We start from the raw sequence: 24,391 nt of genomic DNA, 5'->3' as shown, positions 1-24,391 counted from the left end.
CTGTGCACAGAGAGTAGAGAGTGATTTTGAGGGGGAGAGAGAGAGCTTGAGGGAAAAAGAAAGTGATATGAGAGAGAGAGAGAGAGAGAGAGTGAGTGAGTGAGTGAGTGAGTGAGTGAGTGAATGAGGGAGAATAGCTAAGAAGGTAGGAGAAAAAGGGCATGTGGAAGAGAGTGGAAGGTGGGTATGGGCCCTATGAGCTAAAAATCTAACAAGAAAATAATAAAATAATAAGGGAGAAAAATCTAGAATAGTGAATTTACTGAAAGACCCTTTGGCTTTGTAGTTCTGTAAAATCTTCATCATAACACTAAATTCAGTTCTATTTGTGCCCACACATTCGTATGGTCAAGTACTTCGAGAGTAAATGTGTGTGTCTTGGGTCAAGCCCAAATAACAATTAATTAGGCACGAGGCCTAATTAATAAAATACTAACGTGGACAGGCCTACTTGCCCACTTGCTTAATGAACCCAACAAATAAGCCATCAATATTACATTATGCAGCCCACAATACCGATAACTCACTATTATTTGATAAACAAGTAATAAATTTTTTAGAGTGCAAAATAACAAATTTGCCCCTCATTGGGTTACATGCATAAATCGTCTGATTTACACCTCGTTCACGCTCATGTGTTTGTAAGAACATGTACCACCTATAAATATGTGCAAAGAAATAAAGAGTAATAAGGACTCGAACGTCCACGAAGGATTTTTACATAGGATTTCCACCCATCTGGGGCATTTTCGTAATTTATCAATGTTAGAGAAAAAAATAATATTAAACGAGTTTTGCATCCTGGAAGCAGAAACTGTCTATGCAGATCAGCCAACTTGACGGAATAAACTGTACTTCCTCATAAGGAAATAGCTTGAACCTTATATCATTGGAAAGATATGAAATTTAGCTTTCAGAGGAATTTTGTGGATCGTGATTTCGAGTTTTCTAGGCAATGTTATGAAGATTTTCATAATAATCAAATCATAAGAATAGGGTTAGTGTTACGTGGTTTGCATGGCAAAACTCTATTCTTGAAGTAAGCTATCCAAATCTGGATTTCCATCTTCTTTGAATCTTGTCCATTGAATTAATTAACAACTAGATTAATTCAATAAAGTAACAAGTTAATCAAAATAAAAGTGATATGAAACTAATACTCTCCTTTATTGAATATGGCGAAAACTCCTAGATAATTCTAGAATGATATTAATTGGCATTTTAAATATGGCTCTAGTTAAGAATGCCCTATAAATACCAATAGCTCACACATGCTCGAAAGATTACTAGTCGTAATCCTAAATATATAAATCCTATAGTAAAATTACATACATCAACAATTCACGAGTTCACCCACAAACCCTACCATTCTCCTTTTACCTAATTAATTACACTATGTCGGATAAAAGAATAAATTACAATGATAAGTCGAGAGAAAGCATCACCATATACATATATTATTCATTGAGATGATTGGGAAAGAATAAAGGAGGCGCTCACCTAAGCATACACTAGTTGCATCACTTTGCATGCTTGATGCCTCATTCCACCTTAATTGGCACGCACTCTTTCTATGACTCATGAACAACGGTGGGGTAACAGGAAGAGTCGCATTCGTAGGTGCACCGCGTGGAGGACTTGCATGACATGAGTACAATGTCACATAATGTTCCATGCTAATACAACACATACGTTAGATTTTTTTTTTTTTTTTTTTACATTTTCTTGTGTTATTGGAACAGGATGTCATTGTAGAGATGAACCCGTGTCATACAAGTTGTTTCTGAAGTTTGAATGTTAAATAAATGCCCCATGAGTCTAAATCCGTAGTACGTATTACCTGCAGTGATTTCATGCTCATAAACGCACGAAATGAAGCAGTCTTAGTCAACTTCTGTTCTGAGACTCCATCGTTCTTTCCCTTTTAACCCTAAGATCAGCAAGCCACCGCATCAGGTGCTCCCGTACAATGTGAGCAAGTACTACATCAAAAGTCTTTGTGTTTTGTTGTGTGTGCTGCAGCCCACAGCCTACAAACAAAGCTGGAACACACCCTGTCAGGCTTCAGCTGAGTGAGAAATATTGTGAATGATAGTAACACTGACCATGTCGATGATAAAACTTTGTCTGCACTCATTTGCATGAAATGGGTGTCGAGGGTGCAAGAAAGTTTTTCTTTCTATGTCGACGTGGTGTATAAGTTCCATCATACTATTATACATATGCAAAATTACCCCTAATCCTAATATGTATGCATATATAAGTGATTGTATACCAATTATAATTTAAACAGAATTTGTAACGATATATTGACCGTTACAGATAACAATGTCTTTTTGTTCTATTCGAGACATTCGCCCTCTATAGCTATTAGTTATTTTCCGTACATTTCTTTTAACTTTTTACTTGAGTGCTTGAATTTTCCATGTGTGAGGTATAATTCCATTAACAAGAGCTCATGTTGGGATCCAAGTACGAAAGCACCCACTAGCCAATTTCTTATTACACTAATTGGTTTCCCCATTCATTTCGTGTCAATGTCATGGTTCAATTCAATAGTACTCGTGCATTTCACTAAACATGCATTCCATCCAGGCTTTTTATTATTATAATTAGTTGAGTTTCTCTTACAACATCTACTTTAATTTTCATACCTTTCGTCTCACCTTCATCATATTCCAGCCATCTAAAATTAGATGAAAAATGGAAATAGTCTTTACGTTGGATATTCGTGTTAATCAAGAACTTAAACACACATAAGGAAGTACTACTTAACTTAACATACTTGAGAAAATTTAATGAAAGATGTTCAAACTTATTTTAACAAGCCTTATAATCCGAAATGGAGAATGAAATAAAATCTTAAATCATAATTTGAAGGCTAATAGGTTAATGATAGCGTTGTTTAAGAAACTACGACCACTTCCCACTTCGGCAAAGAAGCCTCTACATACATAACATGCATATATTTACAACTTGCACTTGTGGTATGTAATATATGTACATAAAAACAAAACTAGACATGTTATTATCCATTTGAAGCCATTCAAAGGGCTCGTATAAGCTGAAAGAATGATGGATTGGCAGCCAACGAACGTTGCCAACAAGGGAGTTATTTAATTAGGGAGAAATTAGGTTCTCATCCTTCCTTTTGCTACTCCTTTGATTAAAATTCTATTCATTTTTAATTTTTGATCAAGGTCCTTGGGTATTAATAACATCATTAATTATTTCAATAATAAAATATTTTTTTATTTCTAAATATATTCATTTAATGTTAAAAATGTTACAATTAGTATATTTATATTTATGACTAAATTTTTTTATCATATATTTTTAGTTTTAGTTTGTACCCATTTTTAATTTGTAATTCTTTTTTAATTTGTACCATTTTTTTTTCAGTTTTAATTTGTACCCATATATTAATTTCTTTTTGTGCCCATATTTTTTACAGTTTATTTGTATTTGTACTTTTTATTTTGCTAAATGTACCCATGCTAATTATATGTACCAATTTATGTAAAACTTTTTAATCTTAAAATGTACTCATTCTTAAATATACCAATTTGTTATATGTAAAATGTACCTTTTTTATATAAAATCTATTCAATTTTTTTCTAATCCATTTTTAAACTTATATGGGTACATTAATTCTTTATTCTTTGATTTTAAAATGTATCCATGTCAAGTTTAATCGAAGAAATTTACTAATGTTATTAAGCCTAATATCTTCATTTTTTTCTTCTTTTCTTTTTTGTGATTTTGAAGAATGTACCCATGTTTTGATACAATAATATTTTTGGTTAATTTTGATGAATGTACCCATGTTTATATATACACACACACACACACACACAATAGTATATTTATATTTTAATATTTTTAATCCCACAAATTATGGTTTTTTATTTAAAATCTCATTTATATAAACAACTAAAAATTTTAATTTTTAATTTAAAAAATATAGTAACTACATAGAAATAAATTATTGCATTAATTTTAGGGACCTCGATCAAAAATTAAAAACCAACAAGGTTTCAATCAAAGAATATTCATAACTAAGGACCGCATCCAAAATCTCCCTTTAATTAGTTTGGCAAGGGGAACACAATGATGGAATATGGATATATAGGATTGTGTTAATTAACATATACTAGGAGCACTATTTTTATAAAAGGAATTGAAGCATGCATGTTTCGATTACCATTCATGATGTTTCTAGATGATGATCTCTTAACACACTTGATTAACTTAATTACTGACATTTCTAATCCTCCACTGAGTTTATACCAAGTTACATTCACATTTGTTTACTCCCAATAAAACAGTGAGTCCTCTTGGCCATGTCTTTAAAGTGGTGGCCACTCTTATAAGCACCCATGCTACAACACACCACCACATATAAACCCTCTTGCATACCTCATCATGCAACACCACTATACTATAGATTTGTTTGGGGGGTCAATGAGTCCCCCACTTTCCACAAACAAGTAAAAAAAAATTGATCATAATCCATTTGTAAACGTGTACGAAATGCATTGTGAATGCTGACAATGATTCTCAGTTTGCAGATCCATACTTTTCTCAACTAAAATTATGAAGTTAACAAATACATTCACAAACTTACAATTCTAGTTATACATACAAACACTTATCTCCATCATTTTTCACAAAATAACAAAAAATATAGGGTAAATCTCTATTTACTACTCCCAAGTTTTGTGATTTTCAACATTTAGTACATCAAGTTTTTTTCGTCCTAGAGTCATACCTAAAGTGTAAATTTTGGGACAGTCTCATACATCCATTAGTCAAACTGTTAAGTCTGCCGTTAATTGATAACTTGACGCCCAAGTGGACAATGACTGGGCGCCACATGTCAATAAACAATTAAAAATATCAAACTATTAAAATAATTAATTAAAAAAGTATTTTAAAAAAATCGCGCGTCTTCTACCTCACCTCCCCTCCTCTCTGGACCGCCAAATCACAGAAAAAAAAAAGAAAAAAAAAAAGGGCCACCCTTCTTCTTCAACCTGAGCTCTCAAATGGTCTACAACCAAACCATCAAAACCCCAATTGAAGTCTGACTTCTAGTTCTCCAATTTATAAACTTTCTAATTATTTATGTGATTGAATTTGATTTGACTTTTAGGGTTTAATTCATGTCTTGTAATTGGGTTCTGTTTTGATTTGGGGAAGGTTGCAGCTTTCGTTTGATTTCGGGAAGAAGACGATGATGGTAGGGATCAAGGGAGTCGAAGAGGGAGGAGGTGGGTCGGAGAGGTGAAAAGGGATGAGCGGGATGAGGACAGCGAACGTGGCGACTCATACACCAGTGCAAATAGGTAGATTTTCCATTCAAATCCAAACTAAAAACATAAAAATTGAAGCATTTCCTTTCCTAAATCTACCCAACAACCAGCCCACCAACCAACCAATTTACAAAATCCCCAATCTAAAACCCTAACAACCTAACCCCCGAACCCGTACAAAGTCCTACCCTGCCTCTTGAGCGCATAGACAATGTCCATCGTCGTCACAGCCTTCCTCTTGGCGTGCTCAGTGTAAGTCACGGTGACGAGGTCTCCAGCGAAGGGAGAAAAGTGCTCAGATGACACTAGGGATAGGTCTTCCTTTCTCCATGTTTGTGCAGTTAGGAATGGAATTTATGAAAGAGAATTGGAGATGAGATTGGGGTGGGGACGACAGAGAAGGGGATGGGAATGGATCCACGAGGGAGGAGATGTGGTTGGAATTGTGGTCGGAGGAGGGGGAAGGATAGATGTGTAGACGTTGGGGTAGGTGCAGTGGAGAGAATGGAGGGGGTCGGGGTGGGGAAGACAAATGGGTTATGGGTTTCTTTTTTTTTAATACTTTTTTTAATTAATTAATTTAATAGTTTAATCTTTTTAATTTTTTTTAATGACACGTGGCGTTCAGTCATTGTCCACATAGGTGCCACATCATCAGTTAACAGCAAGTTTAACAGTTTGACTAACGGATATATGAGACTGTTCCAAAATTTACACTTTAGGTATGACTCTGGAACGAAAAAAACTTGATGTACCAAATGTTGAAAATCATGAAACTTAAGAGTAGTAAACAGAAATTTACCCAAAAATATATATACACGAAATAACAATCAATATAGAATGAAGTTTCAACTTTGGATTGAATTTGATGACAAAATATTGACTTCGTCTAGAATAAATTGTAAGAAGGGTGAAAACCATTGGAATTACTAGATATATTTTTTCAACAAATCTAGTTTAAGATGGATTGAATCACGGTACTCTTAAATCCCCCCATGGATGGGGGAGTTCAGAGATTGATAATGTAGGCAAGCTTTTTCAGATGAGGGATCCGAATTTCTACTTATTGGATGTAGGCCCCCAATAAAAAGGTGACACCTCATTTTCGTATAGGAATCCACATAAGATTCTACAATGACTGTAATTTCTTGTAATAAGGTTGTTTATTGCTAATGGATAAAGATAATCCAAAGATTAGTGCTTGGGCATGTAGAAAGTAGAAGCAGTTAGGCTTGTCTTAATTATTATTGCCTTTTGGGTTCTCTATAAAAGGGCCTTTCTCGTTTTGGTGTTGGCATGCAAGCATAGAAGAGAAGTACAAGTAAATCGTACGAGAAGGTTAGAGAAAGAGAGTGTGTGTGTGACGGAAAAATAAAGATGGGAGACCAAAGTGCAAGAGGAAAATTGAATCTCTTTCTTCACAAGATAAAGCCTTACGTGGCTATGGTTTCTTTGCAATTTGGATATGCAGGAATGTATATTCTCAGCATGGTTGGTTTGAGGCGTGGCATCAATCACTTTGTTCTTTCTGTGTACAGGCATTTGATTGCCTTTGCTGTTATTGCACCATTCGCACTAGTTCTTGAAAGGTCTCTTTCTCTCCCATATATGCGCATGCATGCATGCATGCATATATATATATATATATATATATGGATTGTTTTACCTAATTAAACTAATTATATATGTTGTTACTACTTGAACTTACTGTTTGATTTCAACTCTTTTTACAGGAAAATAAGGCCAAAAATGACTCTGGGGATCTTCCTAAGAATAATGGTGCTTGGTTTTCTCGAGTAAGTCACTAAAACATGTAGTATTTTGTTATTTACACGCAACTCCAGAAACACAATGAATTTAATTATACATGGCTAGATTTTAAGTTATTAGTTTTTGAATTTTGAGAGAGAATTATCATTTTCACGTAATGATCACTTCCTGCAGGCCTGTTTTTGCTCAGAACTTGTACTTTGTGGGAATGACATATACCTCAGCAACATTTGCATCTGCCACTGCTAATATCCTCCCTGCCATTACCTTCATTTTTGCACTTATTTTCAGGTAAAAGTTCATAATTAACCTATCATTATATAATTTTTACCACAATCGTCTACGGCATCATACACTAGCAAAGTTGGATTACATATACAACGCACGTGTTGGAGCAAAATTTCTCACAAGAAGAAATGCAATTAGTTAATGTATTTAAATTATTAACATGCACTAATTAAGGTCATTATTCCAATATTTAGGTTAGAAAAAGTCAATTTCAAGAAGCTGCCTAGTGTAGCAAAGGTGATCGGGACTGCAATCACAGTCACAGGAGCGATGGTGATGACATGGTACAAAGGTCCCATCATTGAATTTATAAGTGGACAAGGACAAAGCCACCACACCAGCACCACATCCGGCGAACAACATTGGGTCACCGGCACTATGATGCTCCTAGCCCGTTGTTGCGGTTGGTCCGGCTTCTTCATTGTACAAGTGAGTAGCTACCTTGTCGTACGTTTAGCAAGACTCAAATGTTTATTAATTGTGAATTAATTTGAACATTATTATTGTATGTTTGGTGCAGTCTTTCACACTAAAGCTATACCCAGCCGAGCTCTCTCTCACTGCTTTGATATGTTTAATGGGTGCATTGGAAGGGGCCATAGCCACGTTCGTAGTTGAACACAGCATGAGTGTTTGGGTTATAGGCTGGGACTACAGGCTTCTTGCTGCTGCTTACTCTGTGAGTACCAATATATTATCATATAAATCAACTATTACAAGCTAATTACAAACTTTAATACTTTAATTCCTAGTTGGGACTGTTGCAAAGTTGTTTGACAAAATGAATCTTATTGTGAATAGGGGATAGTTTGCTCTGGAATTGCATATTATGTGCAAGGTATTGTGATGAAGGAACAAGGTCCAGTTTTCGTGACAGCTTTCAGCCCACTGGCCATGATCATCACCGCCGCTCTAGCCGCCATCATTTTAGCTGAGCAAGTCCGCCTCGGAAGGTATATACATGATTAGCTACAAATTAATATTTACGATCTATTTTAATTCAAGAATAGTTGTTACTCAGGATCTCTTCTAACAAAATGAACCCTAAACCCTAGTGTTGCATGTTATTTTTCTTTTGTTGTTTGCAGTATACTTGGAACTATTCTCATAGTCATCGGCCTCTATGCTGTTGTTTGGGGTAAAAGCAAAGATCCTACAACCTCTGCCTTATTGATCAAAGACGAGAAAGCTGTTGCTCATGAATTGCCAATCACGGACAGTAAAAGGTCATCGATCACTGTGGATAACAACACTAAGGATAGTACTACTGGAACTGCTGGGGACTTCAAGTTTCCAATCAAAGCACAAGAATCATGAAAAGTACTGTCCAAGATTAATCCCATGGAGGTTTAATTACAATTTTCAAGATCTCCTTAAGTGATATTGTATTTTGTTTTTCTTTTTTTTTTCTTTTTTTCTATCTTCTAGGAATTTTATGAAAGGGATAAAATTCGAATTTAAACACCTTGCAACAAATTAAAGGTGGATTTAGCATCAAATCATCCTCATGGAAACAAGTGAGACTTCATCTGAAAATGTGTAATTTTGAATGTACCTTTGAGAATGAGGGTGGAGAGTTAGATTCTCTCTACTCATATTTCCACTATTTATCTCTCTATTTTCTCTTTTTCTCTCTCAATAAAGAAGGCAACACATGATATGTGTGTGGTATAATTTTGAGAGTTCAAATAGGAGGTAAATAGAGGGGAGGAGAGAGAGAGAATCCGGATCCAGAGGGAAATATATGTTTGCCTACATCGTAGGTTGTCTCTGTTTTCCAATTTTTCTCTCTCTTCAGTTTGTTCTTTTGTTTTTCAATTTATCCGGGGAATGTTTTTGCTTATTATTCATTCCCATTAGGAAACTAAGAAAAATAATAAAATATTTTAGAAAATAAAACCCTAATTAAATTAGGGGAATCTGCCAAACACTTGTCCAGCCACGTTTTAGCCTCAGATCTCCTCCAAATTAGGCCCAAGATAGCTTGTTTTAAAGATTAGGACATTCTGAACACATCTTCAGAAGGCCACGAAACCATCCGAGGTCATTTTCCAACACTACGCATCGTTCCTTTATTTTATCGCCAGAAAATAACCGCTTGGTGGAAAAATCCCAAATTTTGAGACAATTAAGCTAAGTGACTTATGAACATCTTCCAACTAGAATTACTCCAAAATTCGTCCATTTGGTCCTGTTTTGCTCCAGAGGAAGTCAAAAGTCCTATATTGAAAATACAATTCAAAGTATCAAAATTCTTCCAAAATATTAACCAAAATATACTAAGATTAGGGTAAAATATATAATATAAAATCTACTCATCAACACATGGATAACAAAATTCTACTGTGGTCTGAAGTAAGCACCATAGAAAATCTTGAAGATTAATTGGAATTTCGACCTAAGGTGAATTCCTAAACTAAGATAGTACACTTTTAATTGGAAGTCCAACTACTAAGCCTTATGCGTAGCTCGACTTCGCCTAATTCATATTATCCTTTCAAAAAAAATTATATACATGTATCCACTATTCTAAAAATCCTCGCCATAGTGCCGTCTAGGCACTAGGCGGCTGGCCACTGCCTCGATTAATCCCTAGGAATTTGAAAATTAAGAATTGCTTAGACGTTTGCCTAGCCCAACTAGGTGCCTGCCTAGACCGCATAGTCTCGCCTAGGCACCCGCTTAGGTCCCAACTCTCACTTAGACAGAAAAACGATACCTTTCATTTTGCATTTTATTTTTTTCAATAAAATATAAGGGCTTTTTATCCAAAATGGTCCCTGAGATTTGCATAACACATAATTTTGGTCCCTGAGATTGAAAATCAATAAAAATGGTCTCTGAGATTTTACACCATCCATGATTTTGGTCATTTCGTTAAATGGTTCCAGAGCTCTTGGCCAGAAGTTTGGGCAATTTTCAAAGCTTCGTAACTCAATCGTTTCTTAACCAAATTGGACCCATAATATATCAAAATGAAGATAGAAAAGTGTAGAACAAGATTATACCTATTTGGAAGCCCAATGGTTGCCAGATATAGCCGGAAAATAGCCTGAAAAGTGACTGATCCGTGGTAAAACTAGAAAACTCGCCGGACACTGGGTAAACTTTAAACGCTCATAACTTCTTCAATACTCACGAAATCGAGTGATTCAATAATTAACATCATACTTATTGATAAGATGAAGAGAATGGTACCTTTTGAGATGGCTAACTCTCCGTGATTTAGCCGGAAAATGGCTCGAAAGTGGCTAACTTGACAAGACCAAGATAGCCACTTTTGAGTCATTTTCCGGCCAAACCACAGTGAGTTAGCCATCGATAAAGGTACCATTCTCTTCATCTCATCATGAAGTATGATTTTTATTTTTGAATCACTCGATTTTGTTGAGTATTGAAGAAGTTATTAACGTTTAAAGTTTACCCAGTTTCCGGCGAGTTTTCCAATTTTTCGGCGGACCAGTCACCTTTCAGGCTATTTTCTGGCCATCTCTGGTAACCATTGGGCTTCCAAATAGGTATAATCTTGTTCTATACTTTCCTATCTTCATTTTGATAGATTACGGGTCGAATTTTGGTTAAGAAACAATTGAGTTACGAAGCTTTGAAAATTGCCCAAACTTCTAGCCAAGAGCTTCGAAACAACTTAACGGAGTTTTTTACGGAATGATCAAAATCATGGATAGTGGAAAATCTCAAGGACTATTTCTATTGATTTTCAATCTCAGATACCAAAATTATGTGTTATGCAAATCTCAGGAACCATTTTGGATAAAAAGCCAAATATAAGAAACTTGTTGAATACTTGCATGAACACTCATTATAAGATTTTTTTCCCACATGTTATCAATATGTTCTAATTATGTCATTTAATTTTGCAATTTATATATTCCTACACAATTATGTAATTTTTTTACATATAAATAGACACTTATTTATATGATATATAATAAAATTACTTAAATTCGCCTGGGCCCTGTCTACCGCTTAGGTACTAGGGCCTCAGCTTGCCGTCCGACTAACGTCTAACGCCTAGCGTTTTTTAGAACCTTTTATGTATCGAAACAAATTTGAAACCTTATCAAACTAAAAAGAACAAGGGTGTTATATGGGCTAACAAGAAAAGCGGACACATAACTTAACACGGAAAAGTTTACATATCTTATATTCTCAACTTTTGACATAAAAGTTTCACATGCTTACCAAGAAGCTAATTTTGCTAGGGACTCTAGTTAAACACGGTCATTTTCCACTAAGGGCCTTGGTGGTCTCAATCCTACCTTCACTAATCATGGAGTTTTTTGTTAACTTTAAGATTGATATTTTTTTTATCTATAATTTAATTTTAATGTCGAATTGTACAAGAAATTTATAGTTCAAGTGAATAAGAACATATCTATCTTTGCATTAGAGAACATGTCTTCGAATCTCCCTCTCAAAACACCTCCATCTTTATGAAGTTCCTTTTAATTGATACATGTAAAAGAATCTATAGTATTTGCTTAACTTCATATGAAGGAAAACCGAATCAAATCAGTCATTAAATGGTTTGATTTAGTTTGATTCTACTACTAATTTGAGGCACCGAACAAAACTGCATTACACAGTTGTTAAGATTCCTCTCAATATGATGCTATACTACACACAAAAATTGCATTCCTTAAAAAAATGACATGAATAGCATTGTTCTAGTTTTAGAGAACTTGTGTGGTAGGGATTTATCGCTACGTGTCGTTTCGTGTCAGTAACAAACAGACGTGTGAGAAAAACTAACACATATCTTCTTATTATTAGTACAAAATGCTACATGTCAGCAAACTCGTGGCATCCAAGACCTTCTCCAAGTTTTATGCACATTTTACACATGCAAAATTTGTACGAAGGACGTGGCAATTTTCCATTAGAAGCTAAAAATGAGATTGGAAAGTAGATGTAGATGGCACAGGCGCTCGAAACCATGTCCCTCTTTATTCCTTCTCCTCTTCGCTCTTCGATCGCATCATCTTTATTTACCCGTAAGACAAAAACAAGGTTGCATCAGCGCTTTACCTAACTCGCTGTAGTCCACTTCTCCTCCTGCTGTGGAGGAAGTGACGAGCTGAGGAGAATTTTGATCGGAATAGCTCAAAAATGGCTATATCGCCGATATGGGTATTTGGGTATGGCTCTCTTATCTGGAAGGCTGGTTTTAACTACGATGAGCGCCTGGTCGGCTTCATCAAAGGCTATCGCCGTGTCTTCTACCAAGGTCTCTCTCTATCTCTCTGGGTCTCTACATATAATATATATATATGTATGTATGTATGTATGTACATAGATATATTAATGTTTTCTGCAATCTGTTCAAAGTTGCGTTGGTGGGTCTGTTTTTAATAGGCAGTACGGACCATAGAGGGACGCCTGAATATCCAGGAAGAACAGTCACATTGGAACCTGCAGAAGGAGAAGTCTGTGTAAGTTGCTGTTCCAACAAGTTCAAAACTATTTGGAGTTTTTGTTTTTCAATTTGGTATTTTGCTATTAGTCTTTTGGATCGAAGATACATAATTTCTTTTGTAATGGTTGCTTGTGTTTACATGTCTCCCTATTGTTGAATACACCAGATATTCAGTTTAGTAATGTGGTGGTGTTTACAAGGCCCTCGTCACTGCAGATTAGAGTAGTTTAGAACATCAATTTTTTTTAAAAAGAAAGAAATGCGCGGTGGTGTATCAATTTCATTTTGTGTTGGAATTATCAAATTGTCGTGTAATTTTATTGTTAATCTCCTTTATCTTGTGAGTTTGTAGTGGGGAGTTGCCTACAAGATCTCAAACAAGGAAGATCAAGAAGTTGCTATAACGGTAGTTTTTTAATCTTAAAAAGTTTATCTCGATGTTAAATTGGTTCTTTTGCTAGTATCTGTTGCTCTCTTGGTGTTGTGCACATGTTTTTTGTGGCTGCATTTCCTTTACTAAGATTGTTCAAAGTTCCAAGTTATATCTTTCGGCACTCTCTGTTCTGCTGCAATTTATTGGTTGTCATCGGAACATCTTAGAAGGGAAATCACAATGTATCGAATCTGTGGCATTAGGTCCAGTTCTTTCGGGGCTTGAAATTTCTAGACTATGTTACGATCCAGAATATATCATTTTATCCTTGTCACTTGTTGTTTGGCTCTTCCAACGGTGAGCTTGCGAAATGTGCTCATTCATAATTCACACCTTGTTCCATTTTTCTTCTTTTCAAGTAGCGATTAGTATCTCGAAACAGAACTTGATTTATGGCATTGTAACACAGTATTTAGAAGTGAGGGAGAAGCAGTATGACAAGAAGGCTTATCTTGATTTCTTCACCGTAAGTAAAAGATCCCTTTGTAGCGTGTTCTCTAGCATTTTTATCGTTTTTGTTTGTTAAGCAAAATATAGAAATTTCTCAGGATCCAATGGCGACAACTGCAGCTGTTTCAGGTGTAATGGTGTAAGTAGCGAAAATCAACAAGAACTTTCTGCATCTTCGTACATGTATTTTTGCATTTAGTGCAACCGGTTCAGAACTGACATTGTCACTATTTAGATACATCGCCTCTCCGGACAAGAAACATAATGTGAACTACTTGGGTCCTGCATCCACTGAAGAGATTTCCAAGTATGTAAATCTCATCGCTTCATGTTTATCTAGATTGATGTAGTAGAAAACATCTATAACGCCGCTGCTGGGCTAAACTTTGAATCTGAGTTAGTCGAGAATTAAATGTAAGTAGGAGTATCTTGCTTCTGTTTTCGTGAAATCTGCCTCGCCGAAAATCTGAATGATAAGATACATTAGCTTTTATGCCTAATTCCTTGATCAGTTGCCAGTCATAGAAAGAAAAAAATGGTATTGACCCTGATGCATCCTTTCCTATATATCTGCAGACAAATTGTTCAGGCTGAAGGCCCCTCGGGGCCTAATAGAGACTACCTTTTCCGCCTTGAAGAGGCACTTCTTCAACTAGGTAAGGTTCTCTCCGGGTTTGGTACCCCGTAATTTGTTTATCCAGTCATTTCAGATCTCCATGCTTCTCCATTTCTTCGAAGTAAGTTCTTCTTTCTTTGCTTTTGTTTTTTGCCCCTTTGATTTTCTTGCCGCAGGATGCAAGGACAGACATGTATTGGATCTTGCAAACGAAGTGAGGCGCATCCTGTCGGAGAGGGAGCTGACTTCAGCATGAGGCCAATAAGCTTTATGATTTTACAGGTCCCCCGGCATAACAGTTATATGAATCTGTTACCAGAACATGTAGTCCGATAAAACATTGTTTCGCCTTTCGATTTATTTTGGATGGCACTTTGATGTCCATCATCAACAATTCCTCATTTGTAAACTCTTGTTCATGTTGAATTAGTCTGCATGACGAGAGACTCAATTAGTTGGGCGACTGGTTTAGCTTGAAGGTTCCGCTGGACAATGAGAACGAGCTTGTCCCGTTCAATGCTGGCATCGTGGTTCGCCATTGAGTGTAAATTGACAGTGGATATTTGACTAAATTCAGGTATTTTCAGGCAAAGTTGTAACAATCACGGTGAACCGCAAATTTTGCACGACACAGAAATCCTGCGAAAAACATGATCGAATTGGTCCCTAAACTGTATTGAACCAATTTACACCCACGAGTCCCATAAACAAACAAGTTTACGACATTGGGACGTTAGTTACAGACGTTGTTCTCAAACAGGAGAAGAAAAGATATCCTCTCCATGGGTGATTACTCTTAAATTGCATCAACTGGAAAAAGGCAATTATTCCACTAGCAAGGAGAATCAGAGCTAATAATACATCACAACAGCTTGCATTTCACATTAACCGCGATATAACCACGAGACAATCAATCTTACAGATACAGTAAATTGAACATTACAGCAATGTACCTTAGCATCAAAATCGAACAAACAGGTCGCTATAGTTATCATTAAAAGTAGATGAAGTTGGGAAATGCTTGTCGGATTTTCCTCTCTGGCATGCTCAATCCAACTTCAAAAGAACAGTTTTATGCCAACTGCAGCAAGACGGGCGTCGGCTTTAACCACCCGAAGAAAACAATTTGTTGAGAGAATCATCATCCCTACTTCTGATGTGCAAAGAGCTGTTTTGGCAGTAAGATTGATAAGGTTATTTGCTGATATAACTCAAAGTTGTTGGTTCAACTTCATTACTGCTATTTATCCCACACCCATAAGAAATATCAGAGAAGGCTATACTGACTCTACATTGTACATAAACAGTTTAAAATTTAATCGCTGTCATCAGCTTCATCTGCATAAATAAAGGAAAACTTCGTCAGAATAACTTCGTATGAATCCAATGATGTTAACTAAAGAGAGCAACTCCAAGAATTGCACATATAGTACTACCACCAAGATAAACATTTGAACTTGCATCTTACGACTTTCCAATACACGTTTAATCTGCTCAATGTAAAAGAAACATTGTGATGTAATCCTTCCCTGCATGCCTCTAAACTCGAGATATCCTAACTTCCTTTTTTCTGAAGTTTACTCTGTGAACTGTATTATACAACTCTGACTCATGAACAGAATACAGAGATTTATTGTATTAGATGGAGGTCGAGCAAGAACTTAATGAAAAATACATCCGTGCGCTCCCTCTAAACATTAATTGACATTGGATACCTCATTAGCTCCAAATGTAGGATGTTAATGATCGTATCAGTTTTGGTTAATAAATAAATGCTAGAATCCTTGGTAAAACATGGAAGCCACAAACCGTAATGATTTGACCTCGACAAATGCATAATGAATGCATAGGTAACACTGCAGAAGCACTGTAAATCATAAAATTCTCATCCTCATAACCCTAGTTTCCATTCATAATAGGCAATAAATGACATTAAAGTTCTTGAATTAAAACTTACCCTCGTCACTATGGTTGCTATCACTATTACCATTATCCTCATTGTCCTCGTCCTCAACCTCATTCTCTTCCTTGTCACTGTCGTCATCTTCATCATTGTGATCATCTGAACTTTCAGCATCATCAGATTCACTTTCAACTGGTATTTGGGGAATTGGAGGAGGCACAAAACTAGTAGTGGACCTCCTACGTGAACTGGTTACAATGTTACTCATGTCAATGCCTTCGAGCTCTTTTGCCCTTTCCTTTTTCTTTTTGACTTCCTTGATTTCTGAAATAAGGTAATAGACGGTATCAATCCTTACAAGTGTGACATAGTCAGGATAAAAGATGTATGGTGAAACCACACCCCCATGGAGAATGATTTACACTTGCAAGAATAATTTCTAAGGTATTTTCAGGCAAACAAGTAGGAACAATCACAGAGAACCAGAGGACCCACTGAATGCATTCATTGTATTTCTTTGTATACTCAAGAATCAACATATGTGGGTCAACATATGCGGCCCAATCAATGCTATCAGTCCCTAACTCATTGAAAGCTGATCTGAATCCACACAATCCGATGCCATCCATGGGGATTGACATTGCCATACATGTGAAGATGATAAGGACGAACCAATGATTATGATTCAGCATTCACAAAGACTTCAAGTAACATTGTACATCACATCTTCCATGTTAATCCTAAACCCAAATTCCTAGATGAAACCTAGCAAAGTTTCCTTTATATAACATCTGGATAAATTAGATCAAATCATATCCACAGTTGGTATTGCGAGTATCACCATTAAAGGCTACATTTGAATACTCACCTTTCTCAGAGGGATGTGCAGATAATCCTTCTCTAGCGAGTATCTCCTCTAACTCCTTTATCAGGTGCACTTCACGTTTGTTCTCAGGCACCTGCTTGACTTTCTTGTAAACTGAGGGGGCAACGCTGTATAACAGATAATAAACATCATAATGTAACAATGTCAAGGATACAAGTCTTAATATGCATAGAGTCATAGATGAAAAACCTCATTCCACATGCTTTGATAACTGATCGTAGATGCTCCACACGTTTCCCATATGCAGGTGTTGTTGAAACTTCTTTCTTCTACAAATTGACAAATAGTATGATTCAATAATAGACATAGCCTAGTTTTATGGTTCAGACTTGAGAAACATACAAGGTAATTACCTTTACAGGTTTTTCGGCAGATGACTGAGAATTGTCATCTTCAGAGACATTTCCACCGTCTTCTGCATCACTTTTTTCTTCTGGTTCTTTCCGAGGAGGCTTGATCCTCTTCTTTCCAGAGACGTTAGTCTCCTTAGCCAATATTTTCCGTTTCTTAAGGCTGTCCATATTCTGCATCTTTCCTTTTGGAACACTTTTGCTTCTAGGTTTTACTTCATCTTCTTCCTCACTAATTTCATTATCTGAAGAACCAGACCTCTCATGGCCTCTGACCTTAGTGGATGCTTTTCTCTGAGCACTTTTCTGCGTCCTTCCTTTTGGAGCACTTTTTCTTTTAGGTTTTACTTCATCTTCTTCCTCACTACTTTCATTATCTGAAGAACCAGAACTCCCATCGCTTCTCACCTTAGTGGATGCTTTTCTCTGAGCACTCCTCTGAACATTTTTCTTGGCAGTTGTTGCAGGTTCAGAATTTTCACAAGATTCTAGAACCTAAAAAGGAGAATATATGCAAAGTATGACTACACCGATAGACGTATTCACTTCTAGAATTTCAAGATGCCTCTATAAAAAAAAATATTATCTTACCTCGTCTAGTTGCTGACTTATAAACTTCTTAAAGGAGTCAAGAGTATATTTCTGAAGCTTAAGATCTTCCTCCAAAAGTCGGCGAAGTCCAACCAGAGTAATCTTTCTGTCATGAGAGGAAGGATAAATAATGAGTACTTCATCTAGGCAACTGACTACATTGAAAATTAACATCCAAAGACAAAAGTCAAATAGATTCTAATGACAATCAAAAGAGGAGCAAGAACATACATGAAAATTAGTATATTAATGCAATAGAAAGCAATAATTGATACTTAGTTCGTAGAAAGTAGCATACTCGGAATTAGCTTTGATATAAGAACCCCTTTTTATAAGGGCTGACTTTATCACACTCTCAGTTGGACCCTTTTTTTGGTTGGTAGTTTTAGTTTCTTCGGTTCCAGATTTGGCCGCTTTATGCCCTGTCAGAAGCCCCATTACAGGAGAGTCTTCCATTTTCTCCTCATCTTCTGAACATGTTTGCTTCGCATCTTTATTTGACTTTCGTTTTGGTGATTCTGCCGCTTCTTCTTTAACCAGAGTTTTTTCATCAGTCTCCCCCGATGTCTTTGAGGTATTGTCATCACCAGCACCTTCTAAGACCTAGCATTTCGAAAAGAATAAATGCAATGAAGAGATTACATATTTCATGCGAAAACATTTGGACTCCAATTAATAAATAAATAAACTAAAAAAGTAATACAATACAATACAAAATGAAATAACACGAAAGCAGAAGGTAAAGTGGCATGTTCCTAAATCATGGGCTTATGAGTGAGGGAATTTTGGCTATGGTGATTGAATTGGCCAGTGGCAATTCCCGAGCTCATGGGAGATGCCCTCAGGGTTATGGTGAAGAATCACCTACTTGAAACTATATTGCTTTCTTGGTCTCCTATTCACCTTGTTGGTTTAAAGATTTTTTTGTTATTTTGAAGCCCTACAACTACTTTGGACTGCGGACAGAGGTATTAGATCTGGTAAAAATGCACCCCAGTAAAAAAAGAACACATCTGCATAAACATCCAAGTTTCTCATAAATCTTATCCTGCATGATCACTTAAATGTTCAACCTTCATCTCTGGGAAAAATTAAAGCAACCAGACACCCAGTACTCCCCACCTCTCACCCTCCCTTGCAGTATCACAACTTTGGGACAGGTAGTAAAACCTAGCTTGGGTAAATACATCAGCATATGGCCCCTCAGGATTGAACTTGATGGTGGCCTGCCCCTTCCATAGAGTCAATGCACAGCCCAAATCCAAGACCAGAAGGGCAGGGCTAACCACATTAATTAGTTAGAAAGGAAATGTCTGAGTCAGAAAATCTTTCTGATATTATCTCAACTAAATGAAATTCTCAAGAACAAGACAAGATAGTTTTTTTGTTGAGCCAAAGTCGCCAACAAAAAACAATCTGAAAAAATATATGATTCAAAAGGTAGTTTTGTACAATCCATTGATCATAAAACATATATGAAGAAAGCTTTTGAGGTAAAAAGCCTTACCTTTTTTAAAACAAATTGACAAAACAAGGGGAGGCTTAGAAAATTTCTAAACTTTCACTTTAGGTAACTCTTTCTAGCACATCTTTTACTTGATTCTCATTTCATAAGAATTTATTTTAATGCTATGCATCTGTACTTGAGAAAAACTAAACGCTCACGAGTCTAGAAAGTTTCCCACAGAACAAATAAATTTCCATTCAAAACAACCATAGAAGAAAACATATACAGAATATTTCCAGTCCAAAAATCATTCCCATGGAACTATTTTCGATTGACGCAAAAACACTACAATGAAAGTATTGAAGAAACAGTATATGACCCATACAAAATTTAACAAAGGGAACATACTAAGCTACCATGAAAGTCATCAATAAAACATAATAAAAACGACGATGTTATGACCAAGTACACTATAGTCATACTAAATGACAACAACGATCTTCGATATTGAAAGATATACCTCCACCAAATGTTCCTTGACAAATCTTTTGTGCACATCCAATGCAAATGTTTCCAAGCCCAGGTCTTTCTCTAAGACTCTTCGGACGCCCTCAAAAGTCAAAGAACTGCATACAAAAATAAAACTTTAATAAGTAATCCAACCTTGGACAGGTCTAACATGCTCAACCCACAACCATGGGTGTTAGAATGTTTGAACTAAAATCATCCATTTGAATTTTACACAAGATAAATAGTCAAATAAGCTTCTAAAGGCGTTGATAAAATAACCATTCATCTGTTAAAGAAAGCCTATTATCTGGGTACCATATACACCAAAAAGAAAATAATAATAACCATAAATCCACAAGTGCATCTAAATTAACTTTACAACAACTTTCTTGAGCTTCCATATGAAATCATTGTGATAAAACTTTCAAGCAATGAACCACTGCAATCAAGTTGCAAATGGGAAGAGCTATATCGCAACATGGTCACAAAAATTGAGCGCATTGGCTTCATCCTCAAAAGCTTATTTTGAGATTTTTTGCTAAGCATATACAAAATCACTGGGGAGTTGAATTCGAAGTTGGGGTTTAAATAGATAAAGAAAGTCAAGTATTACCACACAAATTAGAGCAAGGAATGCTAAAGAATAAATAATTCCTATACCGGGAAATGACTGGAACAATCCTAACCGTCAGATTACGGAAAGGAATTGCATCCGTTACATTGCTTTTCCTTCCTTTTTCGAGAATAAACGAGGAGATATGACAACCTAAGGTGTGACAAACGTACAAAGTTCGCCTACAACGAGCCCAAAAGCGCTTATTTTATCCATTCCGCTATAATTCTACAAACCCAAATGAAGCGTAGAACATATAGAACACCCAGAAGCTTCAAAACCCTAAACAAAACAACTAAACATGCAAAGCCTAAGAACACAAAGCATATCAAAAACTGTTAACCGCACACTTAAACACGCTTGCATCTACACAGTGACCCTTAATTAAGTTATAATGCGCATAATTAAACCCTAAAACACACAAATCAAAGCTATAAATTTTCAGGACAAATCAATCCATATGAATTTTTTTTTTAACAAATTCTGGCATAAAACAAAAAATAGAAAAAGAAATATCACTAGTATTTGCAATTAAATTCATCAAAAGTAAACGAATTCAGTAAGGGAGGGAGAGGGAGAGAGAGATTACTCGGATTGTTCTTTGAAGTAAGGGACGCGTAAGTGCATAGCAGTCTTAATCTGGGACTGGATATCGTGCGCCTCCTTCAGAGGGATCTCGCTATCTTGCGCGTCCTCCGCCATTACTATGAACCCCCTCCCTCTCTCCTCTGTTTCTGAGTGCAAGCGCTTCGAAAGAAGCAGCTTCCTCTCTCTGCGTTTAAAAACGTGGGAGCAGAACACCAACTGACCAAAGGAAGGGGGAGAGTGTAGGAGTTTACTTCCCCTGTATATGCTCACACCCAATACGGTGCAGTGTTTAAAATACGGAGAAATTAGGTTTATATCATTCTTTTTGCTACTCCACTGATTAAAATTTTTTTCATTTTCAATTTTTGATCAAGGTCCTTAGGTATTAATAACATCATTAATTATTTGAATAATAAAATATTTTTATTTTTAAATATATTCCTTTAGTGTTAATTTATTTTTATTTTTAGTTTGTACCTATTTTTAATTTGTACCATTTTTTTTTCATTTTTAAATTGTACCTATATATTAGTTTCTTTTTGTGCCCATATTTTTTAAAGTTTTATTTGTGTTTATACCCATGTACAGTACTTTCATGTGACATTGTATAATTAATCAATGATAGAAAAATTACATATGGTATGGTTATGTTTTATGTCTAAACTTTGTATCATATATTTATATTTTTAGTTTGTACCCACTTTTAATTTGCAACATTTTTTAAATTTGTAGTATTTTCTTTTTAGTTTTATTTTGTACCCATGTATTAATTTCTTTGAGCGCCTATATTTTTTAAACATTCATTTGTACTCATAATTTTTTAATCTTTTATATGTACCCTAATTTATTTATAATGTACTCATTCTTCTTTATTAATGTACCACTTTGTTAATGTACCCTATCTTCACGGATCGACGTCGAGGAGGTTGTTTATGTGTTCCTCGTGAGTCCAGGTGGTCATCCATGCCCTTAGTTTAACATGAAGACCTTGTTTTCCAGAGAACCAAAAATCCCAGTTTTGAGGCACTGTTCATGTGATCGTGAATGTGAAGTTTTTAGGAGATTTTAAGTTGCTAGTGAGCCTTACGACGTCTTCGCAAAGCTCGGAGAAGAAAAACGAAGTGTTTTGGATGTCAGGAAGTTGAGTTTGGCAAGTTTCAAGTTTAGCCGGATTATCAATGTTTCTCCGACGAAATCCCTTGGATTTCAGGGTTTTAAATTGGTAAGGTTTTGTTCTACTCATTGTAAACTTCGTTTTGGTACAAATTTCGTGAATTTTGGTTAAGAATCGAAGAAGATATGAAGGTTTGATTATTTTCCCAGTTTCCGGTGATAGCAGCGGCACTTTTGAACCAAGGAAGAAGGATAAAAATATTTCGTCAAAGTTGACGGAATATTCTGACGTCGTCAAGTATAATTAACAGCATATTCTAGTTTTTAACGGAATATTCCCTAACACCGTTAGGGAATCCGTTTAGTGTGCCAAGCACGTGCCTGCGTGTGAGCCCCGCATTTGGCCGTGCCTTGGCCGGCGCGTGGGGTCATGAAAACTTTTTCTAAAAATATGGGGATGTTTCTAAGGTTGAGTAGATCATAGTGGTATATTCAAACACCCCATTTGAGCAATGTATGAGAATTTATTTCCTAGTTTTGTGTATGTGCTTTAAATAACGTTTATTCAGCATATATGTGAGACCTATCCTGAGGACGAGCGCCATCAATCGAGGCTTGGGGGCTACGACCCTTCGACATATCAGTGAGTGGGCTTTTGGTTTTCCGTATATACCTATATAGTTGAGTTCTTCCCAAAAAATGAATTTGAATGCTTATACGTTTTGAAATGCCATGCAAAGTATCTGCCTATTTTATTTATGCATTAGTAGTTGCATATATTTATGATTGGTGCTACGGACACATAGGTAAGTGCCAGGTAAGTTCATAAATTAAAGATATGAGGTTACTTCAGTTATGTGAGATATGATGTGATGTATTGAGAGCTCATAAACATACACCCCGGTGTTAGTGCTCCCGCCCAGAGTTAGGGCACAGTCTTTCACCTGATGTTCACCTCTCACACCATATGCTCACCTTGGATCCAAGTTAGGTGCATAGGCTTGTCGTACATACCATTATAGGTGGTTCCGACTCGTAGGTGACCCGCGATTATTCGCACAGTCTTCATGTGATCGTAGCATTAGAGCATATTTATTTTACACTTAGTTTTGTCGTACAGACCACCTTAGGTGATCCCGACTCGTGTGCAGGATTTGATTTGATATGATTGAGATTGATTATGAGTTATAGACTCAGCCGTATAGATTGAGTTAAAGAGATTTTGCTGATGCGATATCTGACATGGATATATTTTGTCTGGGTTACTTATGGCATTGCATTGAGATACTTTTGCATGGTATACTTCTATGGATTTTCATCTTAAGTATGATTTCTGATACAACTATTATTACTATTATTTTCTGGGAAATTATACAGGTTTTATGGCGAGGGGTTAGAACTTTTGAGAAATGAAATGATTTTGAAAAGCTTTGTTTTTGCCCACTCACACATTATGTTTTACGCCCCTCCAGGTTTTAGGTAGAAGTGCTTGGGTGGCTCACGGGGATTTCGACGGTGGTTCTGACAGAACATCATAAACGTAGGATCACCCTTGGGTGTTGTTAAATAGCACTTGTTCTGCTTGACTGCACTTAGGCTATTTATGCTCTGGTTGTGTATTTCACATTTAATCTGACACTAGCACTCTATCTTAGCTAATTCTGCTAGTAGTTTGATTTTTATTCTTTCGCTTTTCCCTTATATCTTTATTGTTTTCACATTGTGTACATGGTTACATCACTCTCATGTGACGGCCAACACGCCCTGATTTAGGTCGGGGTGTGTTACTTACTATTTTTAATTAAAGAATTAATATTCTATTAAACTCAAAATTATTACCTAAACTACTCTTCCAAACTCAATTCAAAATGTAAATTTATCTATACAACCAATTAAAAAATTAAATCCAAAATTAAATAATTAGATGAAGTTTCTACTTGTTAACACTTATCAATTTCTTGTTTTCTTGATATTTATGTCCATGTGATTTTATTTGCATGAAGGAATAATAGATTTTCTTAAGTAGAAGAAGATAGTTCAAAGTTCAAATGTTGTATTTTCAAAGAAACTCAAAATCAAAA

The 24,391-nt window shown here is 35.9% G+C and overlaps 3 protein-coding genes across 5 annotated transcripts; 2 read left to right on the top strand and 1 right to left on the bottom strand.

Moving 5' to 3' along the window:
- The first annotated feature begins 6,607 nt into the window (after positions 1-6,607).
- On the top strand, positions 6,608-9,047 carry LOC103450652 (WAT1-related protein At1g21890). The gene is made up of 7 exons (XM_008390018.3): positions 6,608-6,904; positions 7,049-7,111; positions 7,260-7,376; positions 7,568-7,802; positions 7,894-8,052; positions 8,175-8,326; positions 8,462-9,047. Exons 1-7 carry the CDS (start codon positions 6,693-6,695, stop codon positions 8,688-8,690), a joined length of 1,167 nt encoding a protein of 388 aa, XP_008388240.2. The 5' UTR covers positions 6,608-6,692; the 3' UTR covers positions 8,691-9,047.
- Positions 9,048-12,294: 3,247 nt separating this feature from the next.
- Positions 12,295-14,901, top strand: LOC103450651 (gamma-glutamylcyclotransferase 2-3). Of its 2 annotated transcripts, none has more exons than XM_008390016.4 (8): positions 12,295-12,621; positions 12,750-12,826; positions 13,163-13,216; positions 13,653-13,709; positions 13,792-13,832; positions 13,929-14,000; positions 14,270-14,349; positions 14,486-14,901. In XM_008390016.4, exons 1-8 carry the CDS (start codon positions 12,504-12,506, stop codon positions 14,563-14,565), a joined length of 579 nt encoding a protein of 192 aa, XP_008388238.1. In that variant the 5' UTR covers positions 12,295-12,503; the 3' UTR covers positions 14,566-14,901. The 2 variants fall into 2 exon arrangements, with proteins under 2 accessions (XP_008388238.1, XP_017191963.1); XM_017336474.3 differs by having other exon boundaries at positions 12,333-12,621; positions 12,723-12,826.
- Positions 14,902-15,167: 266 nt separating this feature from the next.
- On the bottom strand, positions 15,168-21,487 carry LOC103450650 (uncharacterized). 2 transcript variants are annotated; one of them, XM_008390015.4, is made up of 10 exons: positions 21,199-21,487; positions 20,007-20,112; positions 18,338-18,642; positions 18,040-18,145; positions 17,452-17,943; positions 17,288-17,367; positions 17,081-17,205; positions 16,267-16,536; positions 15,602-15,647; positions 15,168-15,477 (listed from the first exon to the last, which is right to left on the bottom strand). In XM_008390015.4, the coding sequence occupies exons 1-9, from the start codon at positions 21,309-21,311 to the stop codon at positions 15,625-15,627; spliced, it is 1,620 nt and encodes a 539-aa protein (XP_008388237.3). In that variant the 5' UTR covers positions 21,312-21,487; the 3' UTR covers positions 15,168-15,477; positions 15,602-15,624. The 2 variants fall into 2 exon arrangements, with proteins under 2 accessions (XP_008388237.3, XP_008388236.3); XM_008390014.4 differs by having other exon boundaries at positions 15,168-15,647.
- Between the last annotated feature and the right edge of the window lie 2,904 nt (positions 21,488-24,391).

Source organism: Malus domestica, chromosome 08, assembly GCF_042453785.1.
Source record: "Malus domestica chromosome 08, GDT2T_hap1".
NCBI classification, from domain to species: domain Eukaryota; kingdom Viridiplantae; phylum Streptophyta; class Magnoliopsida; order Rosales; family Rosaceae; genus Malus; species Malus domestica.
Note: the sequence above shows the minus strand (reverse complement) of the source record. Positions and strands in the feature narration are given on the sequence as shown.

Coding starts and splice junctions, on each gene's coding strand:
- LOC103450652 (XM_008390018.3), top strand. CDS start 6,693: ATGGGAGACCAAAGTGCAAGAGGAAAATTGAATCTCTTTCTTCACAAG. Junction 7,112..7,259: donor ATGGTGCTTGGTTTTCTCGA/GTAAGTCACTAA, acceptor CACTTCCTGCAG/GCCTGTTTTTGCTCAGAACT. Junction 7,803..7,893: donor CCGGCTTCTTCATTGTACAA/GTGAGTAGCTAC, acceptor TGTTTGGTGCAG/TCTTTCACACTAAAGCTATA.
- LOC103450650 (XM_008390014.4), bottom strand. CDS start 21,311: ATGGCGGAGGACGCGCAAGATAGCGAGATCCCTCTGAAGGAGGCGCAC. Junction 18,146..18,337: donor TATATCAAAGCTAATTCCGA/GTATGCTACTTT, acceptor CTCTCATGACAG/AAAGATTACTCTGGTTGGAC. Junction 17,368..17,451: donor CTGCCGAAAAACCTGTAAAG/GTAATTACCTTG, acceptor GTCAATTTGTAG/AAGAAAGAAGTTTCAACAAC.
- LOC103450651 (XM_017336474.3), top strand. CDS start 12,504: ATGGCTATATCGCCGATATGGGTATTTGGGTATGGCTCTCTTATCTGG. Junction 12,827..13,162: donor CTGCAGAAGGAGAAGTCTGT/GTAAGTTGCTGT, acceptor GTGAGTTTGTAG/TGGGGAGTTGCCTACAAGAT. Junction 13,710..13,791: donor CTTATCTTGATTTCTTCACC/GTAAGTAAAAGA, acceptor GAAATTTCTCAG/GATCCAATGGCGACAACTGC.